This window comes from Quercus robur, chromosome 11 (genome assembly GCF_932294415.1).
Source record: "Quercus robur chromosome 11, dhQueRobu3.1, whole genome shotgun sequence".
NCBI classification, from domain to species: Eukaryota; Viridiplantae; Streptophyta; class Magnoliopsida; order Fagales; family Fagaceae; genus Quercus; species Quercus robur.
The window spans coordinates 46,761,537-46,785,888 of record NC_065544.1 but is presented as its reverse complement, the minus strand read 5'-3'; the positions used below and the strand labels follow the sequence as shown (position 1 = coordinate 46,785,888).

Sequence of the window (24,352 nt, the reverse complement as noted above, 5' to 3'; positions counted from 1 at the left end):
ACCCTCTCTACTCACCACATATATTATATCCATGAGCATGCCCTGACATTATAATGATCTTGCTGTGCTAGTTGGAATCTCTCTCTATCCCTTCATCTCACACTAAGTTTCCTCATTACTTGCTATAATGGAACCTATGATATTTGTTTATTCATTTACTATTGAAGGTTATGATGTAACTGTTACCATAGAGTTTTTTCCTCATATTGTCATATTAGAAGACTCTTCTCCAGAGCCAATGAATGATGAGTTTGAAGATGTAGATGTTTTCCTTAATCTGTGAAATAGTTAATAGCTAGAGGTTTATGCTGTTTTGTCTTATTTTACCGTTGGAATATTTTACTGCTGGAGTATTTTACCGCTGGGTTATTTCTTTATCGCAGTATGCTTTTTATTGTGCTGACGTGTCTGCTGTAGGAATTGTTTTTGGGCCATCTCATAACCCTTGTCAGTCCTATCCTAGGCCCAAGGTATAAAAAGAAGGCAAACTCTCCGAAAAACTTCACCGGTAGCGTTTGGGCCATGCTTCAAGCCCATCAATGAGTTTCGGTTTAGGCCCCAACCTAACATAAATCTCATTTGTCGGAAGGAAAACTTTTTCACCCCCGACACTTGTGAAGTGACCATAAACATGCTTGTGTGTGTTTTTTTATTTTTTTTATTTTATTAAAACATGAAACTAACTAAAAGCTGAGGACCTTTCTCGCTCCCTTATGTGTGTGTTTGTTTCTCCAAAAAAAGAAAAAATTAAAAATTGAGGATCATAAGTATATTTAATTAAACAAAAAAAAGAAAGATAATTTTATATCCGTAAACAATACCTTCTTATTATATTAGTATTATGCCCATGAAATGTTTGGATCAATCTAAAAATCATATATAAACAAGGAAAAATTTTAATAATATAATTAAAATTAAATAACAAAGTACATAATAACAAAATTACTTCAAGTTACTAAATTGAAAGCATATCTTATAAGACCAATTTTTTTATTAAAACTAAAATTATAATATATTATAATTAAAATAAATAATTAAACTATTTTTTAAAAGAAAATTTTGATGTTTAATTTTAACTAAAATAGAATTCTAAATTTCTTGAAATTTGTTATAAAGTTTTGTAGGGTCCTTGGGCCTAGAAGTTCATTATTTATTCATATATTGGGCCTGTGGCCCAAGCCGAGAACGAAGATTTGCCCAAGTAGGAGATGTCTTCGCCAGAGGAGATTGCGCTGATGAATAAAAGGTGGGGTTTGGTCCTAAAGGCTTCGGAGAGTGTGCCGAGGATGAAAACTTCCTCGGCCGAACTTGGCCAAGGTCCTAGAAAATGGATTGACAGCAAGGATGACAACCCCTGAAATTCATTTGGGGCAGACAAGCACTGCAGAGATATGAGATAAGGATGAGCCCCAAAATATCTGAGGAGAAAACTGCTACCTCTGCATTAAATGCACTGCAGCTAATCTCCTGGCCGCATTAATGTAGAAGTGATACCTGAATAGTGTATTTCTGCCTCACAGCTACTACTTAAAGACTTATGAGAAGGGCTGATGGGACAAGTATCAGCCCTAACCATCTAGTTTACAGGTGGATGGTGGAGGTGAAAAGGGGGGAGAGTATAAAAGAAGAAAAAGGAAATAAAAAAGGGGATGGAGAGAGGGAGAGAAGAAATATTATAGCAATCCACAATCAAATTTGTAACGTTATCTAAAGACATTATATCAAAACTATTGTCCTCGGATTTCACCGAGGATGTTCTTTCTTCATTTCATAATTGTCCATTTTTATCTTTTTATCATCAAGCTTATCTAGTTTGTTGTTTGATCAACTAAAGCCTAATTTTCCAACCCATTCCTCTACAAATTCATTGTTTTGGGCTTCTTGGGCCTAAGTCCGTCCACTTGCTGGGCTAGGAACTCAAGTCTAGTCTTTACAAGTTTTACTTCAAGTAAATTATGTTTGTAATTTTTATATATTTATAATACTTCACTTTTTATTTTTTTTTGCCGGATGATGAATTTTATTATATATTAAAAAAAAAAAAAAAGGTTTAGAACTTGGACCATCTTCCATCTTAGCCTCCAAGATGTGGGCAAAGAGATTGGAGATGGGGAAGATCCTAAGACTATTGCAAAAGGGATCACAGATTGCAAGGCCATGGGCAACACAATTGATGTGCTTTACAACTAGAGAGAATAAAAAACTAAAGGAAATGAGTTAAATGGTTGATGTTAGCTATGATGGAGGAAATAGCCTAGTGAGGAGTGATTGAGAAGTTATGGATAGTCTCAATCGCATTAACGTCTTCAAATATGATATTGCATTAAAAAAATAATATTAATTTATTTTGATAATTCGATAATTATAATAAAAAAAAATTTTTTAAAAAAAAGCATAAGATTTGTACCAATCGCACTAAGTGGAATGTCTTCAAAGATGAAATTGCATAGAAAATATAATATTTATTTATTTTGATAATTCGATAATTATAATTGGAGAAAAGATTTGTCTTAATCACATTAAGGATCTGTTTGGATACTGCTTATTATTGAAAACTGAAAACATTGTAGTAAAATAATTTTTAAATGTGTGAATAGTGCTGTGTGACCTATTTTTAATGAAAGTTTGGCTGAAAAAAGAGGTTTATGGGTCTCGTGAATAGTGCACGAGACCCACGTGTAAAACGCTGGACGTTTGCGCTATCCAATCGTTTACTAAATGAAATGTCTTCCAAGATCATATTACATAATATATATATATATATATATATTTTATGTTGATAATTCAATAATTATAATAAGATAAAGAATTTTTCCGTTGAATATTTCCATAAAGCACTAGCTGTGGATGTGGCAACCATAACCTTGGTCAACGCAATTTTTTTTTTTTTTGATACCGAAAAAGGGAGATTATAAAAGAGCTGGGTTCAACCAGCAGTGTTTAATAGGCACCTGTACTGCCTTTTTAGCTACATTACATAAAGATTTAAGCAGCAAATGAGGAACAAGGATCATGTGGCAGAGGAGACCATTTTGTACAAGAAAATTTAAATCAGCAAACCTATAGTGAGTTTGCCAATCCAAAGCCTTCCTAGTATTAAAGAGCTTGACCAATCCTCTGCTATCACTTAGGAACAAAATACTATGAAACCCATGATATTTTGCTGTAAGGCAGGCATCCACCACAGCTTCAAGCAAAAAACCCTCTGCTGCTCCAACTAGGCTACTATTCACAGCAAGGAACACACTATCTCCCTGTATGTTGACAGCTTCAAAACCAAAAGCACTTCTATTCCTCTTCTTGTCTCTGAACCCAGTGACTTTGATAATTAATTGCCAGGATCCAGCTACAGATTGGACTGGATTTGTTGATTTTCTGGGGGACAGGTTTGAGGTGAGCTGTTATGAGAATGCATCCTTATACCTGCAAGATAGAGATTGCACCATGAGAATTACATTCATAGGATTAGGAGAAATACCCTCATGAACAACTTTGTTCCTATGATTCCAAATAGACCACAAGGTTGTGAATAATGCTTGTAGATAGTTCATAACATTAGGGTCCTTGCTATTGTACATGGTGATGACCCTAGTTAGCCACTGCTGCATAGACATGTTATTGAAGCCAGAAGAGTGAATGGCCAAAGTGGTGCCATGCCAGCAAGCTCTCGAAAAGGAACATAAAAGAAATAAATGAGTGCTGGTCTCCTTATGCTCATTGCAGAAAGGACAAGTAGAGTCAATTGAGATTCCTCTACTCCTAAGATTGGAAAAAGTAGGTAAGCTGTCAAGAAGCAACTTCCACACAAAAGTGTCTAACTTCTGAGGGGTTTTCACTTTCCAGAGTTTGGTCCACACCACCTGATCAAAAGGATTGTGATTAGTAGGTTGCAATTGCTCGAAGTTAAGGATCTCATAGGCCTTCTTAACATTGTACACCCCATCAGAAGAGTGTTTCCAAACCAATTTGTCCTGAACAGAGTTTGTTTTAGAGATGGGAAATTGAAAGATTTTTCTAGCCAAAGAAGGGGGGTAGAGAGCTCTAACTAGATCACAGTTCCAAGGGGCAGAAGTGTGGTTAATTAAGTCTCCCACAGTTCCAGTAGGAAGTCTATGGTCTTGAAGATTAAGAGGAGACCATTGAACCCAGTCTTTATGCTTGAGAGGGATATTGTATCCATCACCAATCCACCATCTTCCTTCCCTCAAACTTGGACATTCCTGTTTAATGATGTTTTTCCAAAACCATGAATGGTGTGATTTGGGGCAACAGTCCTGAATTGGTCCTCTAGGGAAATACTTTGCTTTGAAGGTCTTAGCTAGAAGAGAATGGGGATTATGATGAATTCGCCAGAACTGTTTAGTGATCATGGCTTGATTCATTGTTTTGAATTTTTTCAGACCAAGTCCCCCTAGCCTCCAAGGTTGACAAACTCTATTCCATTTGATTAGATGTAATTTCCTTTCCCCAGTCTCATGCCCCCACCAAAATGCTCTTACAACGGCATCCATTTTGTTGCAAATGGTATCAGGTACCCTGAAATAAGAAAAAGCATAGAAGGGAAGAGATTGGAGAACAGAAGAGATGAGTGTTGTTCTACCAGCTTGTGATAAAAGTCTAGCCTTCCAACCTTGAAGTCTAGAATGAAGCTTATCTACCAGAAAATGAAAGTCTGCGCATCTATTACCCCTCATCTTAAAAGTCATTCCAAGGTATTTAGTTGGATTCTGAACCAGATTGACATGAAGGGTAGAAGCAAGAGATTCTTTTTCCACAACAGCCATGTTAGGAGAGCAATAGAGATCCAATTTTGCCAAATTAATTTTCTGTCCAGAGATAGTACAATACCAGTCCAAAATGGCAAGCAATTTTATAACTGACATATCATCCTTTTTGAAAAAGAAAAGAGAGTTATCCGCAAAAAGGAGATGAGTGAATGAGAGACCATTCCTACCAATCTTCATACCTTTTAATTGTTTATGATTTTCAGCTTGTAGTAAGGCAATAGAAAGGATATTGGCACAAAACAGGAATACATAGGGAGAAAGAGGATCTCCCTGTCTTAGTCCTTGGGAAGGCTTAAAAGAAGATGTTAGATTCCCATTTACAAGCAAAGTATAACTAACAGAAGTCATACATTCCATTATCCATTGAATCCACCTTTCCTCAAACTTCATAACAGTAAGGACAGCCTTAAGAAAAGTCCAGTTAACCCTATCATAGGCCTTACTCATGTCAATTTTAAGAACTCCAAAACAAGCTTGTCTGCCTTTTTTCTTTCTAAGCACATCCAGAATCTCATGAGCAATAAGAATGTTATCAGTAATGTTCCTGCCTTTAATGAAATCATTCTGATAGGGTGTTATAAGGCTGTCCATGAGAGGTTTGAGTTTGTTCACTAGAATTTTGGATATGACTTTGTAAATAACATTACAAAGACTAATAGGCCTAAAGTGAGAGACATCATCAGGGAAAGGAATCTTGGGGATAAGGGTGATGAAGGTATGGTTAAGAGGTTTAAAAAGTGACCCTGAGTGGAAAAAAGCTTGAACAGTGTTTATAACATCCCACTTAACAATGCCCCAAAACTCTTGAAAGAAGAAGGCTGGAAGACCATCAGGTCCAGGTGCTTTGTGAGAGCCAAGTTGGAAGACTGTGTGTTCAATCTCAGTAGGTGTAATGGGAGCATTTAGAAGGCATCTATGCTGATCAGAGAGAGAAGGAATGGGCAAGGATTAAAGATCATGAACAATAACAAGAAAGTTGGACTGATTATTATTACTAAAACAATAATCAGGTTGTCCATGTGAGGTTTGAGTCTGTTCACTAGAATTTTGGATATGACTTTGTAAATAACATTACAAAGACTAATGGACCTAAAGTGAGAGACATCATCAGGGAAAGGAATCTTGGTCAACGCAATTGATGTGCTTTACAACTAGACAGAATAAAAACTAAAAAATGAGTTAAATGGTTGATGTTAGCTATGATGGAGGAAGTATGTGTTTGAGTTAGGATTAAAAATTAAAAATAATTTCACTATCCAGCTTATTTTTGTTATTATTCATAAGCCCCACTGTACTTTTTGGCACTATTCATAGACCCCACGATACTATTTTAACTAATTTTTACCTTTATCTACAGTACTTTTAGCAATAATTTTTTAGTTTCAGCAAAATCGACAGTATCCAAATACACTTGAAATGGCCTAGTGGTTGAGAAGTTATGGATAGTCTCAATCACATTAACATCTTCAAATATGATATTGCATAAATATATATATAGGATAGAGAATTTTTACTCTGAATGTTTCCATTATAAGCACTAGCAGTGGAGGTGCCAACCATAACCTTGATGTATACTTATAAAAAAAAAATAACCGTCATGTATAGAAAATATAAACCTTTATTTAAAGCAAAAATATAAACTCTTAATGCAAATTTACAATCATTAAATTATTTTTATAAAAAAAAACTTAAATTACATAGTAATAAGAATTTGAGATCATGGTCATTATTTATATTGATTTCCAATAAAGTATTCAATTTTTATTTCTTTTCCCATCAATTTTGTGAGTTCAACCAGTAAAATTTATAATTTATTATAAGAGATCTGACTACGTAAATTAAAACTTTACTCTGAAAAAAAAAAAAAAAAAAAAAATAGACAAGTGTCTCCACGAAGGGACCAAAAAGTTTGCAAGTTCAAACAACACACATTTTGAAAATCTCTCTCTCTCTCTCTCTCTCTGAAACTCCGTTACCGGTCTTCTGTGTGTCTGAGAAACCGAAAATCTGATTGCCCGATTCGCTCTTGAATGGAAGCTATTCGAAAGCAAGCCACCAAGCTTCGAGAACAGGTCGCTAGGCAACAACAGGTCCTCTCTCTCACAAACCCTATTTGATTGAACTTTGCTTATTTCAGATCCTCTACTATTCCCATCTCTCAGTTCTTTACAATTAGATCCGTTTCAATGCTAAAAATTCAATCTTTTTCTCAAACCCATATTAGATTTTCCTCCAAAATTCAAAATTTTTTGATCGATTTATGTGTATTCATGTTTCTAGTTTTCATGTTTGGCATTCGTTAAGAAAATGGAAATAGCTAAAAATTTTATTGGCTCAAATATTAGTACCGTAACATTGAGTATTGGGATCTATCAGATTGTGCATTTTTTAATTTTGAAAGTGAAAAGAGAATCCCACAAAATCTGTGATTTTTATATGTTATTGAATAAGCTAGTATTGCTGCTGACTGATGCATAGCCAAGTTAGCTTTAAAGGATGATGAGCTGGTTTGAAAAAAATTTTGATTCTTTCAGCTTTAATTAGCACTGACTGTTTCGGGGACCGGAAATTGAAACTGTTGCGGACTTAGATTAGGAGTTTGATTTGATAGAATTGAAGAATGGTTTTATGGGCAATGTTGTTTTAGGGAGGAAACTTTTTTTTTTTTTTTTCTTTTTTTAAGTTAGCAAGTTAGGTTTGGATTTTGTGAGTTTAAGTTGGGGCGTTGAGTTTCTAATGAGCTTTAGCTCAAATGGGATCTTCTTCGATTGTAAGATTATGTTGAGGGTGAGGATGTGCGTTCAAGACCCATTGGTGATAAGAGTTAATGGTGTGTCATGGATGATAAACTTAATGCATGTTTGGTCTTTTTATTTTATCTTTTTTTGGAGGCCATTGGCGGAATAAAATACAAATGGCCAATCCTGATTAGTCTGTTGAGGATTCATAGCTGACCCCGAAATTTTGGTACTATTCTTGTATATTGAAACAACAGAACTTTATCTGGAATTAGGCCATATGGGAAAACTGGTGCTATCACTGAAATTATGATATAGGCTTATTTTCCATTAATTTCCCCACCATTTTTGTTGATGGTTTTCATTATTTATAGTCAGCCTTATTTACAATAATGGGGCTTGCGCTATAACATCAAATAGAGAACATGATGGGGAAATCAGATTTCCATGAGCTGTCCAAGCAGAGCCCTTTTATAGTTTAACACTATTTGTATTTTAGTCATTTCAGATAACCAAGGCCTGCTTCTCATGTGTGAATTCAGTGCTTGTAGCCTTCTTTTCTTTTTTATCCATTGAGTAGGCTTGCATCTCCTACCCTCATAGGAATGGGGATGAGGTTGTGGGTTTGAAACACATTGGTCCATGCAGATGCAGAGCTTACGAATTACGGGGAAAACAAACTAGGCTCACATGCTTACTTTGACATTGGTCATTGATTTGGTGCTCCAATTCATTGTCCTTCGCTTAATGCTTACAGTTGCATTTAATCTTTACTAAAAAAGCACTACTTATATTGTTATATTGTGCTGTTGATTTAAGAAACATTTATAATGTGTTTGGATGGCAGGATTTGGGTACATGGATTTGGATTTGAGTGATTAAAATCCAAATACTTTGTTTGGATAGTTTACAAAGGGTTAAGGATTTGGATTTGAAAAATCCACCAAGGATTTTAAACCTTAAAATCCTTGAATTTTAAATAACTTCTATACTCATAGAATTCTAGAAATCCATAAGACATACTTCAATATTTATAGATTTGGAATTAAGGCATTTCAAATCCAAATTCAAATTCAAATCCAAATCCAAATTCAAGTATCCATTCGCAACCTTACCTTATTTTAATTATTTTTCAGTTTGACAATAGCAAGTTCGTTAATTAAATTAAGTGTCTTTTTAGGCTGTCCTAAAACAGTTTGGGGCTGGGGGATATGGAGGTTCAGATAACTTAGTCACTGATGAGGCAGAACTCCATCAGCATCAGAAACTTGAAAAGCTTTACATATCAACACGTGCTGGAAAGGTTTGTCTTGTCCACCCTAGCCCATCTCTAATCACATTTTTTTTTTTTTAAATAAAATTTATTATAAAAATATTTCATTTGTTTTCTTCCATAAGTTACAAAGATTCATCATTCATCTTTTCAGCATTATCAAAGGGATATTGTTCGTGGTGTAGAAGGATATATTGTCACTGGTTCCAAACAACTTGAAATAGGTGAGCTGGTGGAGCTTTGATACCATTTTCTTATACCAGGATTTGACTTAGGGGGACTTAATATGGTTATCCTGTCTAATATATCTTGTTCAAATAGGAACAAAGTTGTCAGAAGACAGCAGGAAATATGGTTCAGAAAATACATGTACCAGTGGTAGCACATTATCAAGAGCTGCGCTAAATCATGGGCGTGCTCGTGCTCAAATGGAGAAGGAACGTGGGAATCTGTTGAAAGCTCTTGGTACACAGGTTTGGCCTAGAATTTAATACACCAAAATTTGAAATTCCATGAGTTTAGGTTGCATGTACATGATATTTGTTCAACACCTCACAAATCCATGGCAGATGTTCTTTGCATGAACTATTACATTTTATAAGATTGCATAGCATGGATGATATGCCACCTCTCTTGATTGGATTTGCTGCATCTTTGAATACTTAAAGTGAGCCTCGCACTTCCCTGCCACACCCATGAAGATGGTTCCCCTGCTAACTTAATAGAGACCAGGGAGTCATTAGACTCAGATTGAAATACTAACAGCCATTGCAGCAATTGTTTGATTCTCCATTTTTCCTCGTCTTCTGGGATCCCCTTTCTTCTAATAATTGCTACAGTTTTCCTTTCTTTTACGTAGTGGTTTTTTACATAGTGGTTTACACAGCTGCTATTGCAAGGATATTTGTGAATATAAACCCTCAATCTGTATATGTGGGCTTGGGATTCATTATTTGGATGAACTGGTGTAATTATGCATGTTTTGGGATTAGCTAGTAGTGGCTCCAATTATTACCTACAGAATCCCAACAGCTCCAGCATTTAGTTAAGTTCATGCTGTTCAGTTGACAACAGAGAATCAAGTAAATTTTCCACTCCATGGTCCTCTATTAATTAGTTGTCCTTTAAAATAAAAAATTTTCTCATACCTCATTTGAGTTTGTATTTACCTTTTTTGATATTTTTGAAAATTGTTAAAAGGCTTATCTTAGGGTTTTTTTAAAATACTTTTTGTATTCTTTTGGTTTCAGATTCAATAGATTCCTCATCCCCTCGCCCCCCCCAAAAATTATTGGTATCTTAATACTGGGTATTGTGTTAAATGCTTTGATTATTAGGTCGCGGAGCCATTAAGAGCAATGGTAATGGGAGCTCCTTTGGAAGATGCTCGACATCTTGCTCAGCGTTATGATAGAATGCGACAAGAAGCTGAAGCTCAGGTATTCTTAACAGGGTTATTTTGTTGGGTTTTTGGTTATTAGAAATTTGATATATTGCATTGTCAATTTTACTTGAAGAGCTAATTCTCCTCTTACAAGCTTGTAATTACACTTTCTGTTGAACCTAGACAGGCTATTGAAGTTGCCAAACGCCAAGCAAAAGTGAGGGAAACACCAGGCAATTCTGAGAGTATTATGAAACTGGAAGCTGCTGAAACAAAGCTACAAGATCTAAAGGCAAACATGGCAATATTAGGAAAGGAGGCTGCTGCAGCAATGGCTGCTGTCGAAGCTCAACAACAGAGGTTAACTCTCCAGCGACTTATAGCAATGGTAGTGCAAATTGCTATCCAATTTTGTTATAGGCTCATTTATTATAATTTTCACTATATATTTTAGGAAATCAGATTTAATAGTTTATCCATCTTTTTTCTTTCTGGATTGTGAAGATCGAAGCAGAACGCACTTATCACCAAAGGGTCCTTCAGATACTTGATCAGCTTGGAGGCGAGGTATGCAACCATGTTGCCATACCGTTAAACCATTATTATAATTACAATTGCAGCTGAATTTACAGTAAAAAGATAAATTTTGTTTTCCATCATTTTGTGATTTTTCACAATCTACTATTGTTGTTGATAGATGATTTCGGAACGACAGCGGATTGAAGCATCTCCTAGTCCAAGCATGGATAACACCATGCCTCCACCTCCATCATATGAAGAAGTTAATGGCGTATATGCTTCTCAAACACATAATGGAACAACAGACTCCATGGGTTACTTTTTAGGGGAGGTTAGTAATTAAGCATATCTTATTCCTACCTTTGGCTTTGACTGATGAATTTTCTGCAATATTTATAGTCACTGTTAATTTTCCATTCTGTTGCAGGTCATGCATCCATATCAAGCTGAATCTGATGTGGAGCTAAATTTGTCAATTGGTGACTATGTTGTTGTCCGAAAGGTTTATAACTTGCTTGGCTTAAACATTTTTATAATTTAGCTCCTTTTTTTTTCCTTCTAATATATGCCTGCCAATGAATGTCTCCTACCTTGAGTCTGACTAGTATTGGGTTGGTTGGTGAATGCAAGCCTGACTGCAACCCATTTGGATTTGGACCAATCCCACTAACCTGCTGATGAATGAATATATTCATTGAAATGATTAAAATCTAAGCTGGGTTTGGATTGCACTGAAAAGGAAAGCAGACGTGCGTTTGCATTTTTTTTGTGGGTCCCGTGCACTGTTCACGGGACCCGCAAGTACGGATTTCAGCAAATTTTTCTTTTCAACTGGGTCCCACGGCACTATTCACACATTTAAAAATATTTTGCTACAATGTTTTCAGTTTTTAGTTTTCAGTTTTCAGCAATAAACGGTATCCAAACAGACTCTTAGTAATGCTAGTTTTGTTTTGAACAATTATAAATTATAACATAGTTGATTAATTACTGAATTTGGGTTATATTTTGGTTGGTGGTTTGATGAAACATTACCTTCATCCAACCTACTTATCTTTCTGTTTGGTTTACATCCACCAAAATCATGCTTGGAGATGCATTCTCAATTCGTACAAAACACGTAAACCAAACAGAAAGATAAGTAGGTTGGCATAAAGCCCCTTTCTTGTCTGATTGCTAGTGTTCTATATGTGTCAGATCCAGTCCAAGCATAACTATCATATTCTTTGTTCAACAGGTTTCAAACAATGGGTGGGCGGAGGGTGAATGCAAAGGTAAAGCAGGTTGGTTTCCATTTGGATACGTCGAAAGAAGGGATCGTGTTCTCGCAAGCAAGGTGGCCGAAGTGTTCTGATTTTTCCGTTGGCTTCTTTGCCAGAGGATTTTGTACGTGTGTATGTTTTGCTCCAGCATCCAAGTTGGATCTTGTGTTGTTGAAAATAGAAGAAGGTCTATCATCACCTACTTTGATGTGAAATAGATGACGACTTTCCCCCTTTGTTTTATTTATTGATATAAACATTTATTTCTACCCCCTTTTTTTTTTCTCTCTTTCTTTCTTTTAGTGCAAAGATGTCTCTGTTTGTTCATACTTATTGATGATGAGTGAAGTTCTATTTTCATTCTATATTTTGTTTTCCAAGCCACCTTAATGCTCATTTTGGAAGGTTATGTTAAGTGGTTTATTGAGCTTGAAAAAAAAAAAATCATTCGGCCAAAAATGTAGCTGTTCTTTCTAGGTAAAATTTTTAAAAGTTGTACATAAGTCAAAATAAGCTGAAAATAATCTCTTACAAACAAGCGGGCTGCTCCAAATGTTTTTGGCTTAACATGACTTTTATTTCCTACAACCTATGGTTTTCCTTACACGGCAACAGAATTGGTTGAAAATATTATATGATTTAAAAATTGTAGTACCTGCCACCTTGAAGGTTGTATTATTCAACTTATATATTTCGTCACGCTAAAGTTGGTGGATTTGATAAACTTTCCTTGTTCTTTCCATAGGAAAAGTTCCAGTTTTGTTTCCTCTCTTAATCACAAGTGTCGTGGAGATTGAACTTGACTTGTAAACATTTGAAATAACTAAGGATTAATTATATTTTAGTCTCTCTAATCTCGGTGTCATTGTCATTATGAACCCTCTAGTTTCAAATCTAATAATTTGAACTTTTGAATTGTTTTTATTTTGGACATTCAAGTTAAAAAAATTTTCAATTTACCTCATTTAACTTTTGAAAAAAAAGTTTTAAATTTTGTAGGTTTGGTGTTACCGTATTTATCAACCCTCCAATTTCAAAACTTGCAATCAATTCTCTAAACTTTTGAGTTGTTGTCATTTTGGTCCTTCAAGTATCAAAATTTTTATAATTAAACCTATATAATTTTTGAATAGCTATAATTTTTTTGCTGTTGTAAGTTTTAAAACAAAATGACGTTTGGGCTAGTTTACAGACCTGACAAGGGGGTAAATTTGACAACAATTTGAAAATTTTGAGGGATTAATGACAAGTTTTGAAAAGAACTAAAACGATAACAACATTATAACATTATAGTTAGAGGAGAAAATTTATTTTCGCATTAAAAAAAACTAGAGGTATTGCTATTGGTAATTTTTCATTAGGAAGGAATCGGAGTCCGAACCACAAACATGCATGGATACCACAAAGGATGCCTAAACGACTTGTTACAATTTGGTAAGTTGGTAATTAGAAAAGGTGGAGTTTCCTAAACGGTATTGGAACTAGGAAGTCACAGGAACCGTATTTGGCAACTTATATGAATATACAAGCTTTAATTATAACCATAACAAAATTTCTAGGAAAAAAAAAATCAACATATTACATCCATATACTCTATACACAAACTGGAGGCGTTGCCACCATTATGGTTATATTTGAAATGACTCTCTTCTCAATTTTGGGTGGATTTACCATGTGTGAAAACTGAAAAGTGGAGCCATCACTAGAAAGGAAATTTGGGATTCTTTTTTTGAATGAAAAACATTTCTTATTTTGTTTTACAAAGCTTTAATGTTATAGCTCAATCCAATATGACTAGAAAAACTAATACACAGGAGCTCACTTGTTGCGTCAAGGAGCCCAGAATTGCCAACAGTAAGTGCATCCTAGAGGAGATAGAAACTACAGGAATTGTATTTGACATGTTTATAGTAGATATACAAGCTTCAAGCATAATAATTAAAATATTAAAAACAAACACAAATCAAGTTCCATAGAACAATGCAGGCTCTCGGTAACTAGCCAGCCATTCTCGCAGGACATTTAAGAAAGCCTCAAGTTCTGCATAAGAACAAAACATGACAAATCAGCTCCGGTCAGCTGAAGAAAATAATACCTTTTCTTTTTTACTTGTTCCACGAAACCATCAATCTTACCATAAATGAGAACACTAATTTGGTCGCTTGGAAGAGAGATAAGCAAAAATGACAGACAATATAATGATCAGCATCACAATCTGCATTAAAATCAAAGTATAAGCATTAGATATTCTTAAAATAACTTCTTTTTTGGAGGATGAGGGGGGTGATTAAGAGCTTATATATTCCTCAAGGATGAAAAATCGGCAGATACTTACAAAAGCTGTATTGTATCTAGGGTTGCTCTTGACTACATAAGATTTCCTGGTGAAATTCACAAAAAGTGGTCAGATTAAATAATTGACATTGACAACCATAGAGAAACATGTGCAGAGTTCATAGATGACAACCTTTTGTTAAGGAGTCCAGAATCCCTGCAGGTTTTCTGTATCGCATTCAGCCTGCTCCGTGTTTTTTCTGCATTAGGGTCATTCATGTTGACCTATATACCCAACAGTGCATTATTAGTAACACTCAGGAAAGTGCAGTGCACAATAAAAGTAGTGCAAATTAAAGATGTCTAGCAGCCATCAATTACAAACATGTGGTCATTCCAAGGTTACAAACATTTCCTCAAAGCTTGGAAGCATCGACTCTTTTATTCCCACACACAAGATTCATGTCCCAAAATCTATTGGCATAAAAGTGGGGGTCAAATCTAGGGTTCTAGTGGAAAAAACACATTGGAAGCATTGACTATTTTATTCCCGCACATAAGATTCATGTCCCAAAAATCTATTTGCATAAAAGTGTGGGCCATATCTAGGATTCTAGTAGACAAAAAAACACATCTAAAGGGGTTAATGAAAAATTCTAGAAGTATAGGATATGGAAAGATAATTCCAATATATAAACTGAACAAATAAATATCTTGTTGCAAGCAAATATATCTTTTTTAGCGTTGATAAAAGCATTGTACCTTTGACTTCAGAATACAAGAGAAATCAAAGAATGCCCCATAGACATCAGCAATCGTCTTTGTTTGGTCAATGATTTTGGCAGTAAGACCTAGAAAACATAACCAGAATGAATAAAATTCAGTAAGAAATTGTCACAAAATAAATACAAGAGCTATGAAGAACAGCATTAATATATTAAATCCTTTGTATTTACCCAAACCATCATTTTGTTTTTCAAAAATGAAAAAGGACATCAAATGCCTATTCATGTCAGTGAAGAAGAAATTAAAATCTTCTTACACTACTTGGTTCACAATTTACAAGAGAAAATAAGGCAAATAAAAGGAAGATTAAAGAATTATATTATTTTCACTTGCTTGGTTAGAAAGAAAGTAGAGAGAAAATAAAGAAAGCAATTTTAGGGTGAACCCAAGTGTTTAGACATTCTCCCAGGAAATTTTCTCTCGCTTTCCCCCACAGGTGTACAAGAGTGTTCATGTGTTCAACTTTTTATTGCAAGAAACTTGCTCATATGTCTACAAAAGTCATATCAAGCTAATCCAGACAGCTAGAAAACCCATTAGTGGATCTTCTCTGAAGAAATGGATCAAAGCCAACCGTATATTGGTCTTTCCATGAAATACACATACGATCTGAAAGTTACTCCTGTTTTTCCCTTTTCTTGGCTTTGCATCAGATAGTTTCGCTATCATGGCCCAAAAGCATAACATATCTTTTTAAGAAATTTCTAGAAGGCACAGAAGGGGGCACAATCTAAGCATAGAGGGAATTATGCAAAGTGCACTCCAAATAAATAAAAAAAGGGACCAAATTACAAATTAACTCATAAGCATACATAACATCTCTCAGTTTCTGAATTCAATAACCAGTTGATCAAAAAATTGAAAGACAATTAAATACAAACCCAACAGCAGTAAGCACAATCATTCATCAATGGGGGTCTCTGATTGTTCTGATCTTCCTAAAAGCCTCAATGCCCCTAAAGAAACCCCTGCTGTGCTCTAAGCCAGATAGATTACAGTGACTATAAAACTGTTCTTTGAAGGCCACTAGCTCTCAATTTAGTATCCACATGAATGTGCATCTAAATCATTTTTCCCCCCAGGCATCACTTTAAAAAGACCCACTATCTAGCCCTAAGAGTATAATAGTAGAAAAGGTATTAAGAGCTGTTAACCAAAGTTAAAGGCCCAGTTAAGGCGCATTTGAATGTCTCATTAAATTAAATTTTTTTGTTTGTTCTACTATGACTCCACATAAAAATTTATAATTGGAACTAATATTCGTAAACGATAATGAACTGTGGAAACTTTTAGATAGACTCAAATGAGAACAAAGATAATTTTTCATGAGAAATTCTCCTTTCTCAACTTGAGAAGGGTAGGCTTGCAGCTTTGCCAGAAGCAAATAGTTGAAAATCAATACATTTATTTTCTATGGAACAGCCTCATTCCACAAACATGTTAACTAATTTTCATTGTCTAATATGCTTTCAGTTTCAGCAGTAACAGCAATGTCTATAGATGACTTACCACGCCTCATTTTCACTACACCTCTGAATACTTCAATGTTGTTGAAGCATAATGCCAGTGTTCCAATTGCCATGACCTAGAAAATGTAGCATATGTCAAATGAGATGCTACACAGAAACATCATATAATTATCACTGTGTTACATATCTAAAACTACACACCATTAAACCGGACCTAATTTTGATTTGGTACTTCCATGAAGGTCAGACAATATTCATATGGTTTGCAAGTGATTTGTGTATAAATTACATATATCCACACCAATATGCTAAATTATCAGGCATAATGGTAACAGCTCAGAGTTCACATATTAATAGTTTTTTTGGTGGGGGTGGGGAGAAAAGAGGCTCTCAGAGTTTGTTGACAATATTAGATACCTGGGGGATAGCACAAAATCGAAATATTGCAGGATCTCGTAAAGCAGCCATGTATATCAAGCAATCTTCCACGTGTATCAAAGCATTAGTGACCATGTCATTCAAACATTGCACTGCCTTTTCAGAGTTTTCTTCATATTTCAAGTCCTGGATTACAAAGATTTTAAAATTGTGAATGAGAAAAGAAAATTTCACTAAGATGTTTTTTTTTTTTTACTGGAACAATAAATTGTTAACGAACACACAGTTTTACAATGTTTTAGAGACCTACCCCTCTATTGAAGGTCAGTGATAAAACTGGGTTTACATCATTATAAAAGGCCAAAATGACAGATAAAATAAAGACTGAAAATGATAGAATTGAGATGAGACTTAGAAAAGAAATGCACCTCAAGTTTGATAACATATTTACTCCAGATCTGACGAGGCCAGAACATGCGAGACTTTGGTATCTCATTAATATCCTCCAGATAATCTCGTATTATGTTTGTTTTCTGTGGTTGTAGAATGTTTAGTACTGAATCAAACTTCCAAGCAAAAGAAACTAGAATGAAAATGAATTGGTTGCTTAATACAGCAAAGCATTACCTGAAGAAATAAACCCATTGAATTTGATAGATCGTCTGAAAGCAAATCCTCTGTCCCAGAGGCATAAAAAAGCTTGGACAAACCTAGTCCAACAAGTCCTGCTACATAGTGGCAATATTCATCATAGTCATCAACTGTCTCTACCTGCAGGAGGAGGATAAAAACATAGGTGTCACATAAAATATTTATTATATACTTTTTGCATGACCTATGATATAGATTTAGCTCCCAAGCTCACAAACCTCCTTCAATATAAATTTTGCCATTCCCGCACCCATTCTTTTGGTAATATCCTCAATTGCCACCTGAAAACTGCAGAATTGACAGAGAATTGCTTGTTATTTACTAAAAGAATGTAAAGCAAGAACTTATATAACATATTCACAGGCAAGATATTCATGTATGCCAATTTTTTTTGAACCATATAGCATCCTATGAATCTCGACTAAATTATGAATAATGTATAAGTCCCGAGGACTATTTATTCATTATAAACAGATTATTAAAAATAAAAAAAAGGCATAAACTCACAAAAAGGGACCCGTACAGTATGGTCCATTTTTTCCCAGACCCAACTGGCTACTTTAAATTCTAGTGTCTCAAACAATCACACTATTTAAGAATCCTAAGCGTTCCGATTTTAACAATATTAACATTTTTGGAGAAGTGCTTGATAATCAGCACATTGAACCAGTGAGACCAACCATTCATTAATATATCCCATGATCAGTAAACTTGAAGGGATTGGGGGGAAAGAAGATTCACTCCAGAAAATAACCTACTTGACCTCTACAGTTACAGCAAAACACATTAACTACCACAGTGACATTCCAGTTGTACAGTGGAAACACAGGGCTAATGTAGAGATCACGTAATACATGTTACTGAGCTGACAATAGACAAGATGTTACTTGCTAACAAGAGATGAGCCTTCGGATGAATCCTATCATCATTTTTCAGTAACAAATAAGTATAGGTAGAAATTTCGTAAGAGAGAACGAAGGATACAGACTCTGACCAGGTCATGGTTAGTAAAGCACTAAAGCTGTAATAGGAATCATTAAAAATGAAACCAATATTCTCATATCCACAGAAAATCATTTCAGATATTTATAGAGGAAGAAATAACCTCTCTCCAAGCTCTAGAAAAGCAGTTGATACATGATGAAATTGGTCCATGAGAACTTTGTAGTCCTTTTCACCACCTTTACACAGAAGCAAGGAAAAAAAATCAGCAAATGGACTAAGATTCAATCATCTTTGACAAGGTAACAGATAGCCAGATAGGTAACATGTAAGCATACATAAAAAGTTCTATGAAACTTTTCTTATAAGAGAAAAAATGATTGATCTAAGAAAGCTTAAGTCCTTGGTTTAGAAACCTAAGGCATTAAGTCAAAAATGATAATTTTACACAGGCATAATTAAAATTCGTATAAAATAGGACATGGTAAACAATTAGAACCATAACAATAAAAGCAAAAGAAGAAATTGGATAAATGGTGGCCTATACATGCATATATTTACATGACAAACTCAATGGGGGCTAACAGCAATAGAATTGAACATCTGAAATGGGGTGGTCCACAAGACTACAACTTGAATTGCCAATGAAACCTGGTTCAAATGACATGTCATTCTCTCACAAATGTGTAGTTTTTCTTTTCTTTTCTTTTTTTAAAAGGACTACAACTTGAATCACCCACCCAATATGGGTGCCTGCCTACAAGCACTAAACACAATCACTAAATGAAATATATGATAAATCTGAGCTTAAAAAAAAATCTATCAAATCTATGAAATAGAAGAAAGTTTCTTTGGTCTATAGAATCTAGGGAAGTTAAAGGTGAGAAAAATAGGTAACAAGACTTCAAAACACTCACATGCAAAATGCCACTCCTGATCATATATGTGACGATGAAAAGCTATCAGGATAGGCACTTTAACATCTGTTGCTATGCTTGTATCATCCTCTGTAAAGAAACAATCAAAGCAAAGTTGGTCAGTTGGGAGAATTAACATAACATAACTAAAACTATTGCCAAATCGAAACCCGCATTTTCTTGATTGCCCTGTTACAAGGCAATCAAGATCTAGGAATCTTGTATGTAACCAGCATTTTCTTGATTGCAGAAACCTAAAGAATACGACAAAAATATTTCATCATTTCTAGGAATCTTATTCAGCTTGTCAAAGCAAGCAGCTACATAACATTATGCTGCCTTGGAATTATAAAGTTAGAACTTGATCAAGTAAATGATGCATAAATTTGATTTAGAAGTTGATCATCATTTAGAATAAGTTCCAACAAAGACTAAAGTATTGACATCAAGAAATGCAACCCAAGGGGGTTCAACTTGTTAAGAGGAACTCATATTCTTCGATAAATCCTTGACAGAGTCTCTTATGTATAACACCAAAAAATGGAAGGGCCTGAAGGGTAGCCTCATGTGCTCCACTGTCAACCCAGACATAAGCTGAAAATCTTATTTCCCCATTCATTATTAGTAATATAGATATAAATAGAGCTACTAACATGTGAATACAACTTGTCCCTCTTGGAGAATCCAGTTTCATAAATGGTCTTTCATTTTACAATAAATACAATGCTACCAATTGATATAGAGACCTCGTATTCAATCACCCAGACAAAAATAAAATAGTTCAAGAAAAATAACAGAGAAAATTTAAGGCCGTTGACAGGAACATACCAACAGTATCAAGGGCTCGAAGTACCAAATAAAATATGCATACCTGCAAAACCACGAAGGTTATTTCTGAGAAATTAAATATGATATATTGCTAGAAAGTAATACAAGAAGAAAAATCTAACTAGAATATGAAACACCGTAGTCTTTCATTTAAGTGAGAAAATAACAGAAGTAGCAGCAGCAGCAACAACAACAATGATTAAAGGAAAGTATGAACTTAAGACTCGCTCTCAGCATTCTGATATCATAAAAATGACCAAAAATATATCAAGCATGGAATTGTTCAACAGTTCATGGTCCTTAATCTGATGTTTTATATCTGATTGATTGAATAATATTAGTTGTTTACATAACTTTCTGGTCAACTTATAGAGCAAATGGAGAAAAAGAATGAATTTGGGAGCCTTTCCTGCAGCTAATACACTATATCTTCCTTCACACCAGTTGTTCTCTTGTTTCTAAAGCCACGTATAGGATAGGCAGACACTGCACTTTGTCATCCAAATACAGGGAAAAACTCATGGTAAATTTCATTCTACCTACTATTACGTGATTTCTAAGACCTAATTTTTAATACCATACCATATACTCTAGCACAGTTTTGTTGAGTCTATAAAAATTAGTGGATGTAAATCAAAGGTCACAAGAGCACTTAACCCTTCTTCTTGGTAGTTGCAATTCCACTTTTAGAACCCAAATTGAAGCAGTTCATGGAAAAAGTTTCTCAGTGCCTTTTCACTGTTACATCACTAATTTGTTATTCTAAGAGTGGCAGCCATAGAATTCAACCTCTGATGGTCAAAATTAGACTCCTTGTATATTACATATTTTGTGCGTGTATATGTGAAAGATAGAGAGAGTAAATTTTACTTTCTCCATTCAAAGTTTAAATGATTACACACAGTCCTTTCAAAGGAATGAAGACTTTGGCTTAACAAATCAACCAAGTACCAACCCACCAGTCATGTAAGCAATCAGCCATAAAACATAAAAAGTACAATCAGCCATGTAAGCAAAACCTCTTGGATTCTCAACCCTTCTAATCCATAAGACTAACAGCATCCACCATCCACAACATGCAGAGAAGACCTTAAAAACACACATTAATGAAACTACGCATTTCCCACACCCCGAAAAACAAAAACAAAAACAAAAATCAAAATATCATTCACAAAATCACATCAGAACCATCCAAATTTCTCATCAAAACACGTAATTCAAACAATAACATCATCATCAACAACAACAATAACAATAACAACAAAAAAGTCAAAACTAAGTGACTCCATCAAAATTCTCAAAAAAAATAAAAAAATAAAAAAACAAAATAGACCCACCAAAGCAAACATAGAAAAGATAAAAAATTTCCGGGTCTTACAGCGTTACGAAGATTGGTATCAAGCTGTTGAATAACGAGCGCAAAGCTTCGAGACACTTTGTGAAGCATGGAATAGCAGAAACCCCAGTGTGGTTCTGGAGGGATCTGCTTCTCCGCGTGCTTCATTGCCCTCTTCAGCTTCAACAATGGGAACAAATCATCTGGGTTTTTCAGAACCGCACCTAAGCTTCCCATTTCTTCTTGTTTTTACTTTCCTGTTTCTGTTCTCAAATTTGGGTTCGTGTTTTTGGATCTCCCAAATCCAAGAGAGAACAAAAACTCAAAAAACGAAACACACCCAAGTTGTTGTGAGTGTGCGTGTGTTTATTTATAGTACCATCGACTAATGTAGGCACCGATAGTGGTAACGCCGTTTGGTCTTTAATGGCGTCTAGAGAGAGAGAGAGAGAGAGAGAGAGAGAGAGAGACTTTAATGGCGTCTAGAGAGAGAGAGAGAGTTTAGAGCGCAAAAAAATTATCGAAGATGGGACTAATAAACTAAAAATAATTGTTCGAAGAAAAATATATGAAAAAAAAAAAGAAGAACGATTTTGTAGATTTCCTAAGATACGATGGTGGGGTTAGGTTGGATTGGCGTTTCAAATTTTTTACTATTTTTATTTTTCCTTTGTTTTGTTTTATAAGTTTTGGTAGTAGTTGGGAATTTCTTTAATTAATTGTTTTTATATTATATTTTAAGGGCAAGAATTTAATGTATGATTAGTTTGAAAGAGTGTGAATTGTGAAATGAAGAGGTACTAGCTGGAAGGTGTGGACTTTCTTTAGTCTGAACGTGTATTCTTTGAAAAGATGTTGATGTAAGGGGGCGTTTGGAATGTCGGTTTCAAATGTAATTTTCTTTTCCCCAATCGCCGTGGGTTGACTTATTAATTCTTATCTATATTACTATCTATTTTATAATGTCCAAAATATCTTTCAATATTGTGTTTCGACTCTTTGGAATATTTTATGTCGACATTCGACTACCAAACTATAGGGTAAACACCATCGATGAAGTTGGGATTTCGATCCTTTGATATGATGGTGGTTCGAATTTTATGGAAACCGATCCTAGCAATGCAACCTAAAAACCCTTCCCAAGATTGATTACATTGAACTATGCAAACCCTTAAGTTTTGAGATTGGCAATTAGCAACATTTAGTTGCTGAATTATTCTAAGACCACACACTTGATTGCACACTTTGTAACAACTTGCATAAATGTCGATTTGTGATCTGATTACCCCACTTATACATAGGTTCACTACTAGTACTTAGTAAAAATTAAATAGTAATCTAATCACTTATTGTCACTTGTCTAAGTTATGGTAAAGTGTGTGATCCTAAACTTTTTGTTAATTGTGTTTTCATTTTACACTTTTAGGGGGAGGGGTATGAATTTATATATTTTTTTTTTTTACCAAATACCTCAGTTGTCATATTTAGACTTTTAAAAATAAATAAATAATCGTTTCAAGAAGCCATACCAAACGGAGATTGTAAAGTTTTCTTTGCTTTTGATTTTGTACAACCGACATTTGTATAATTTCAAAATTTTAAGAAAGAAATTGGTCCAATTGTCCAAATGTTTTTGTTGCTTTAAACTTTTTTTTCCTTTGTATTACAATTTATATACTTTTGTGGAATTTTTAAGAATTACTTTTCCTTTTACAAAAGTTTCAGACTTCCACCAACCCAAAAAGGGGTACAATGATTTACTTTTTCTAAGCAAATTTCGCTAAAACAAATTAAACATAAGAACAAACAAAGGCATCTATCCTATGAATATTCCTCATCAACCAGCACCTAGGGAGACATGAAGTATATAAGCATAACGATAGCGCAAAGAATCTTTATCCCCCTCTCCCCATCCCTTAAGCCTCGTTTGGGAGGAGGGAATGGAATAGAATTAAAAGAAATAAAAAGAATCATCTTAGAATATTCTTCTATTCCCTTATTTGAGAGTTTAATGGAGGGAATCAAAAGTTCATTCCCTTGTTTAAGACTTTAGGCTTCATTTAGGAGGAGGGAATGGAATGAAAAAAAAAAAAAATCATTTTAGAATATTCTTCATTTTCCTTGCTTAGAAGTTTTAATGGAGAGAATGGAAAGTTTATTCTCTTGTTTGAGAGTTTAAGTGGAAGGGAATGAAATGAGTAGGAAGGAATACTCATTCCTCTCTATTCTCTTAAAACCTCAAATTTTCATTCCCCCCAAAATTGGGAGAAATGGGAGGAAATAAAATTAGATTTAATGATTTTTTTACTAAAACTTCCAAAATACTCCTGTATATTCAACTCTTTATTTTAAAATAAGGGTCTAATAGTAATATTATCATAAAATGATTACATTTCATTCCCTCCATGTTGCTCCCAAACAAGATTACTTACATTTTATTTATTTTCATTCATTTCCATTCTTTTATTTTAAAACATCCAATCAAGGTTACTTAATTCAATTTCCTTCCATTCTTTTCTCTTACTTAAATACATTCCATTTCATTCTCTTATGATCATTCCATTTCATTCCCTTATAAACTCCCAAACGAAGCCTAAGTAAAAATATTAAATCAAACCAAAATAAAAGTTGATCAACACCATTTCATCCTTGGAAACAAAAAATACTTGGCAAGAATGGAAAAGATGGAAATAATTCCCACTTAATAACACAAAACAACTCTCTTTTTTAGCATCAATGTGAACACATTATGAACTATAAAGTGTGTGTTTGGATACCGCTTATTTTGTTAAAAACTGAAAACTTACT

At 34.5% G+C, this 24,352-nt stretch overlaps 3 protein-coding genes across 3 annotated transcripts; 1 reads left to right on the top strand and 2 right to left on the bottom strand.

The window, feature by feature from the left end:
- Nucleotides 1-2,909: 2,909 nt before the first annotated feature.
- On the bottom strand, nucleotides 2,910-5,378 carry LOC126705118 (uncharacterized). Its single transcript, XM_050404064.1, has 2 exons — nucleotides 3,424-5,378; nucleotides 2,910-3,306 (listed from the first exon to the last, which is right to left on the bottom strand). Exons 1-2 carry the CDS (start codon nucleotides 5,376-5,378, stop codon nucleotides 2,910-2,912), a joined length of 2,352 nt encoding a protein of 783 aa, XP_050260021.1.
- A 1,282-nt stretch (nucleotides 5,379-6,660) lies between these two features.
- Nucleotides 6,661-12,328, top strand: LOC126706626 (SH3 domain-containing protein 2). The gene is made up of 10 exons (XM_050406161.1): nucleotides 6,661-6,877; nucleotides 8,706-8,828; nucleotides 8,953-9,022; nucleotides 9,120-9,271; nucleotides 10,136-10,237; nucleotides 10,370-10,570; nucleotides 10,687-10,749; nucleotides 10,880-11,032; nucleotides 11,129-11,203; nucleotides 11,939-12,328. The coding sequence occupies exons 1-10, from the start codon at nucleotides 6,818-6,820 to the stop codon at nucleotides 12,053-12,055; spliced, it is 1,116 nt and encodes a 371-aa protein (XP_050262118.1). The 5' UTR covers nucleotides 6,661-6,817; the 3' UTR covers nucleotides 12,056-12,328.
- Nucleotides 12,329-13,666: 1,338 nt separating this feature from the next.
- On the bottom strand, nucleotides 13,667-22,018 carry LOC126706625 (squalene synthase-like). The gene is made up of 14 exons (XM_050406160.1): nucleotides 21,587-22,018; nucleotides 20,209-20,251; nucleotides 19,381-19,470; nucleotides 18,627-18,702; nucleotides 17,740-17,809; nucleotides 17,498-17,641; nucleotides 17,299-17,403; nucleotides 16,910-17,056; nucleotides 16,533-16,608; nucleotides 15,000-15,088; nucleotides 14,431-14,522; nucleotides 14,299-14,344; nucleotides 14,099-14,178; nucleotides 13,667-14,003 (listed from the first exon to the last, which is right to left on the bottom strand). Exons 1-13 carry the CDS (start codon nucleotides 21,779-21,781, stop codon nucleotides 14,113-14,115), a joined length of 1,239 nt encoding a protein of 412 aa, XP_050262117.1. The 5' UTR covers nucleotides 21,782-22,018; the 3' UTR covers nucleotides 13,667-14,003; nucleotides 14,099-14,112.
- Nucleotides 22,019-24,352: the final 2,334 nt, after the last annotated feature.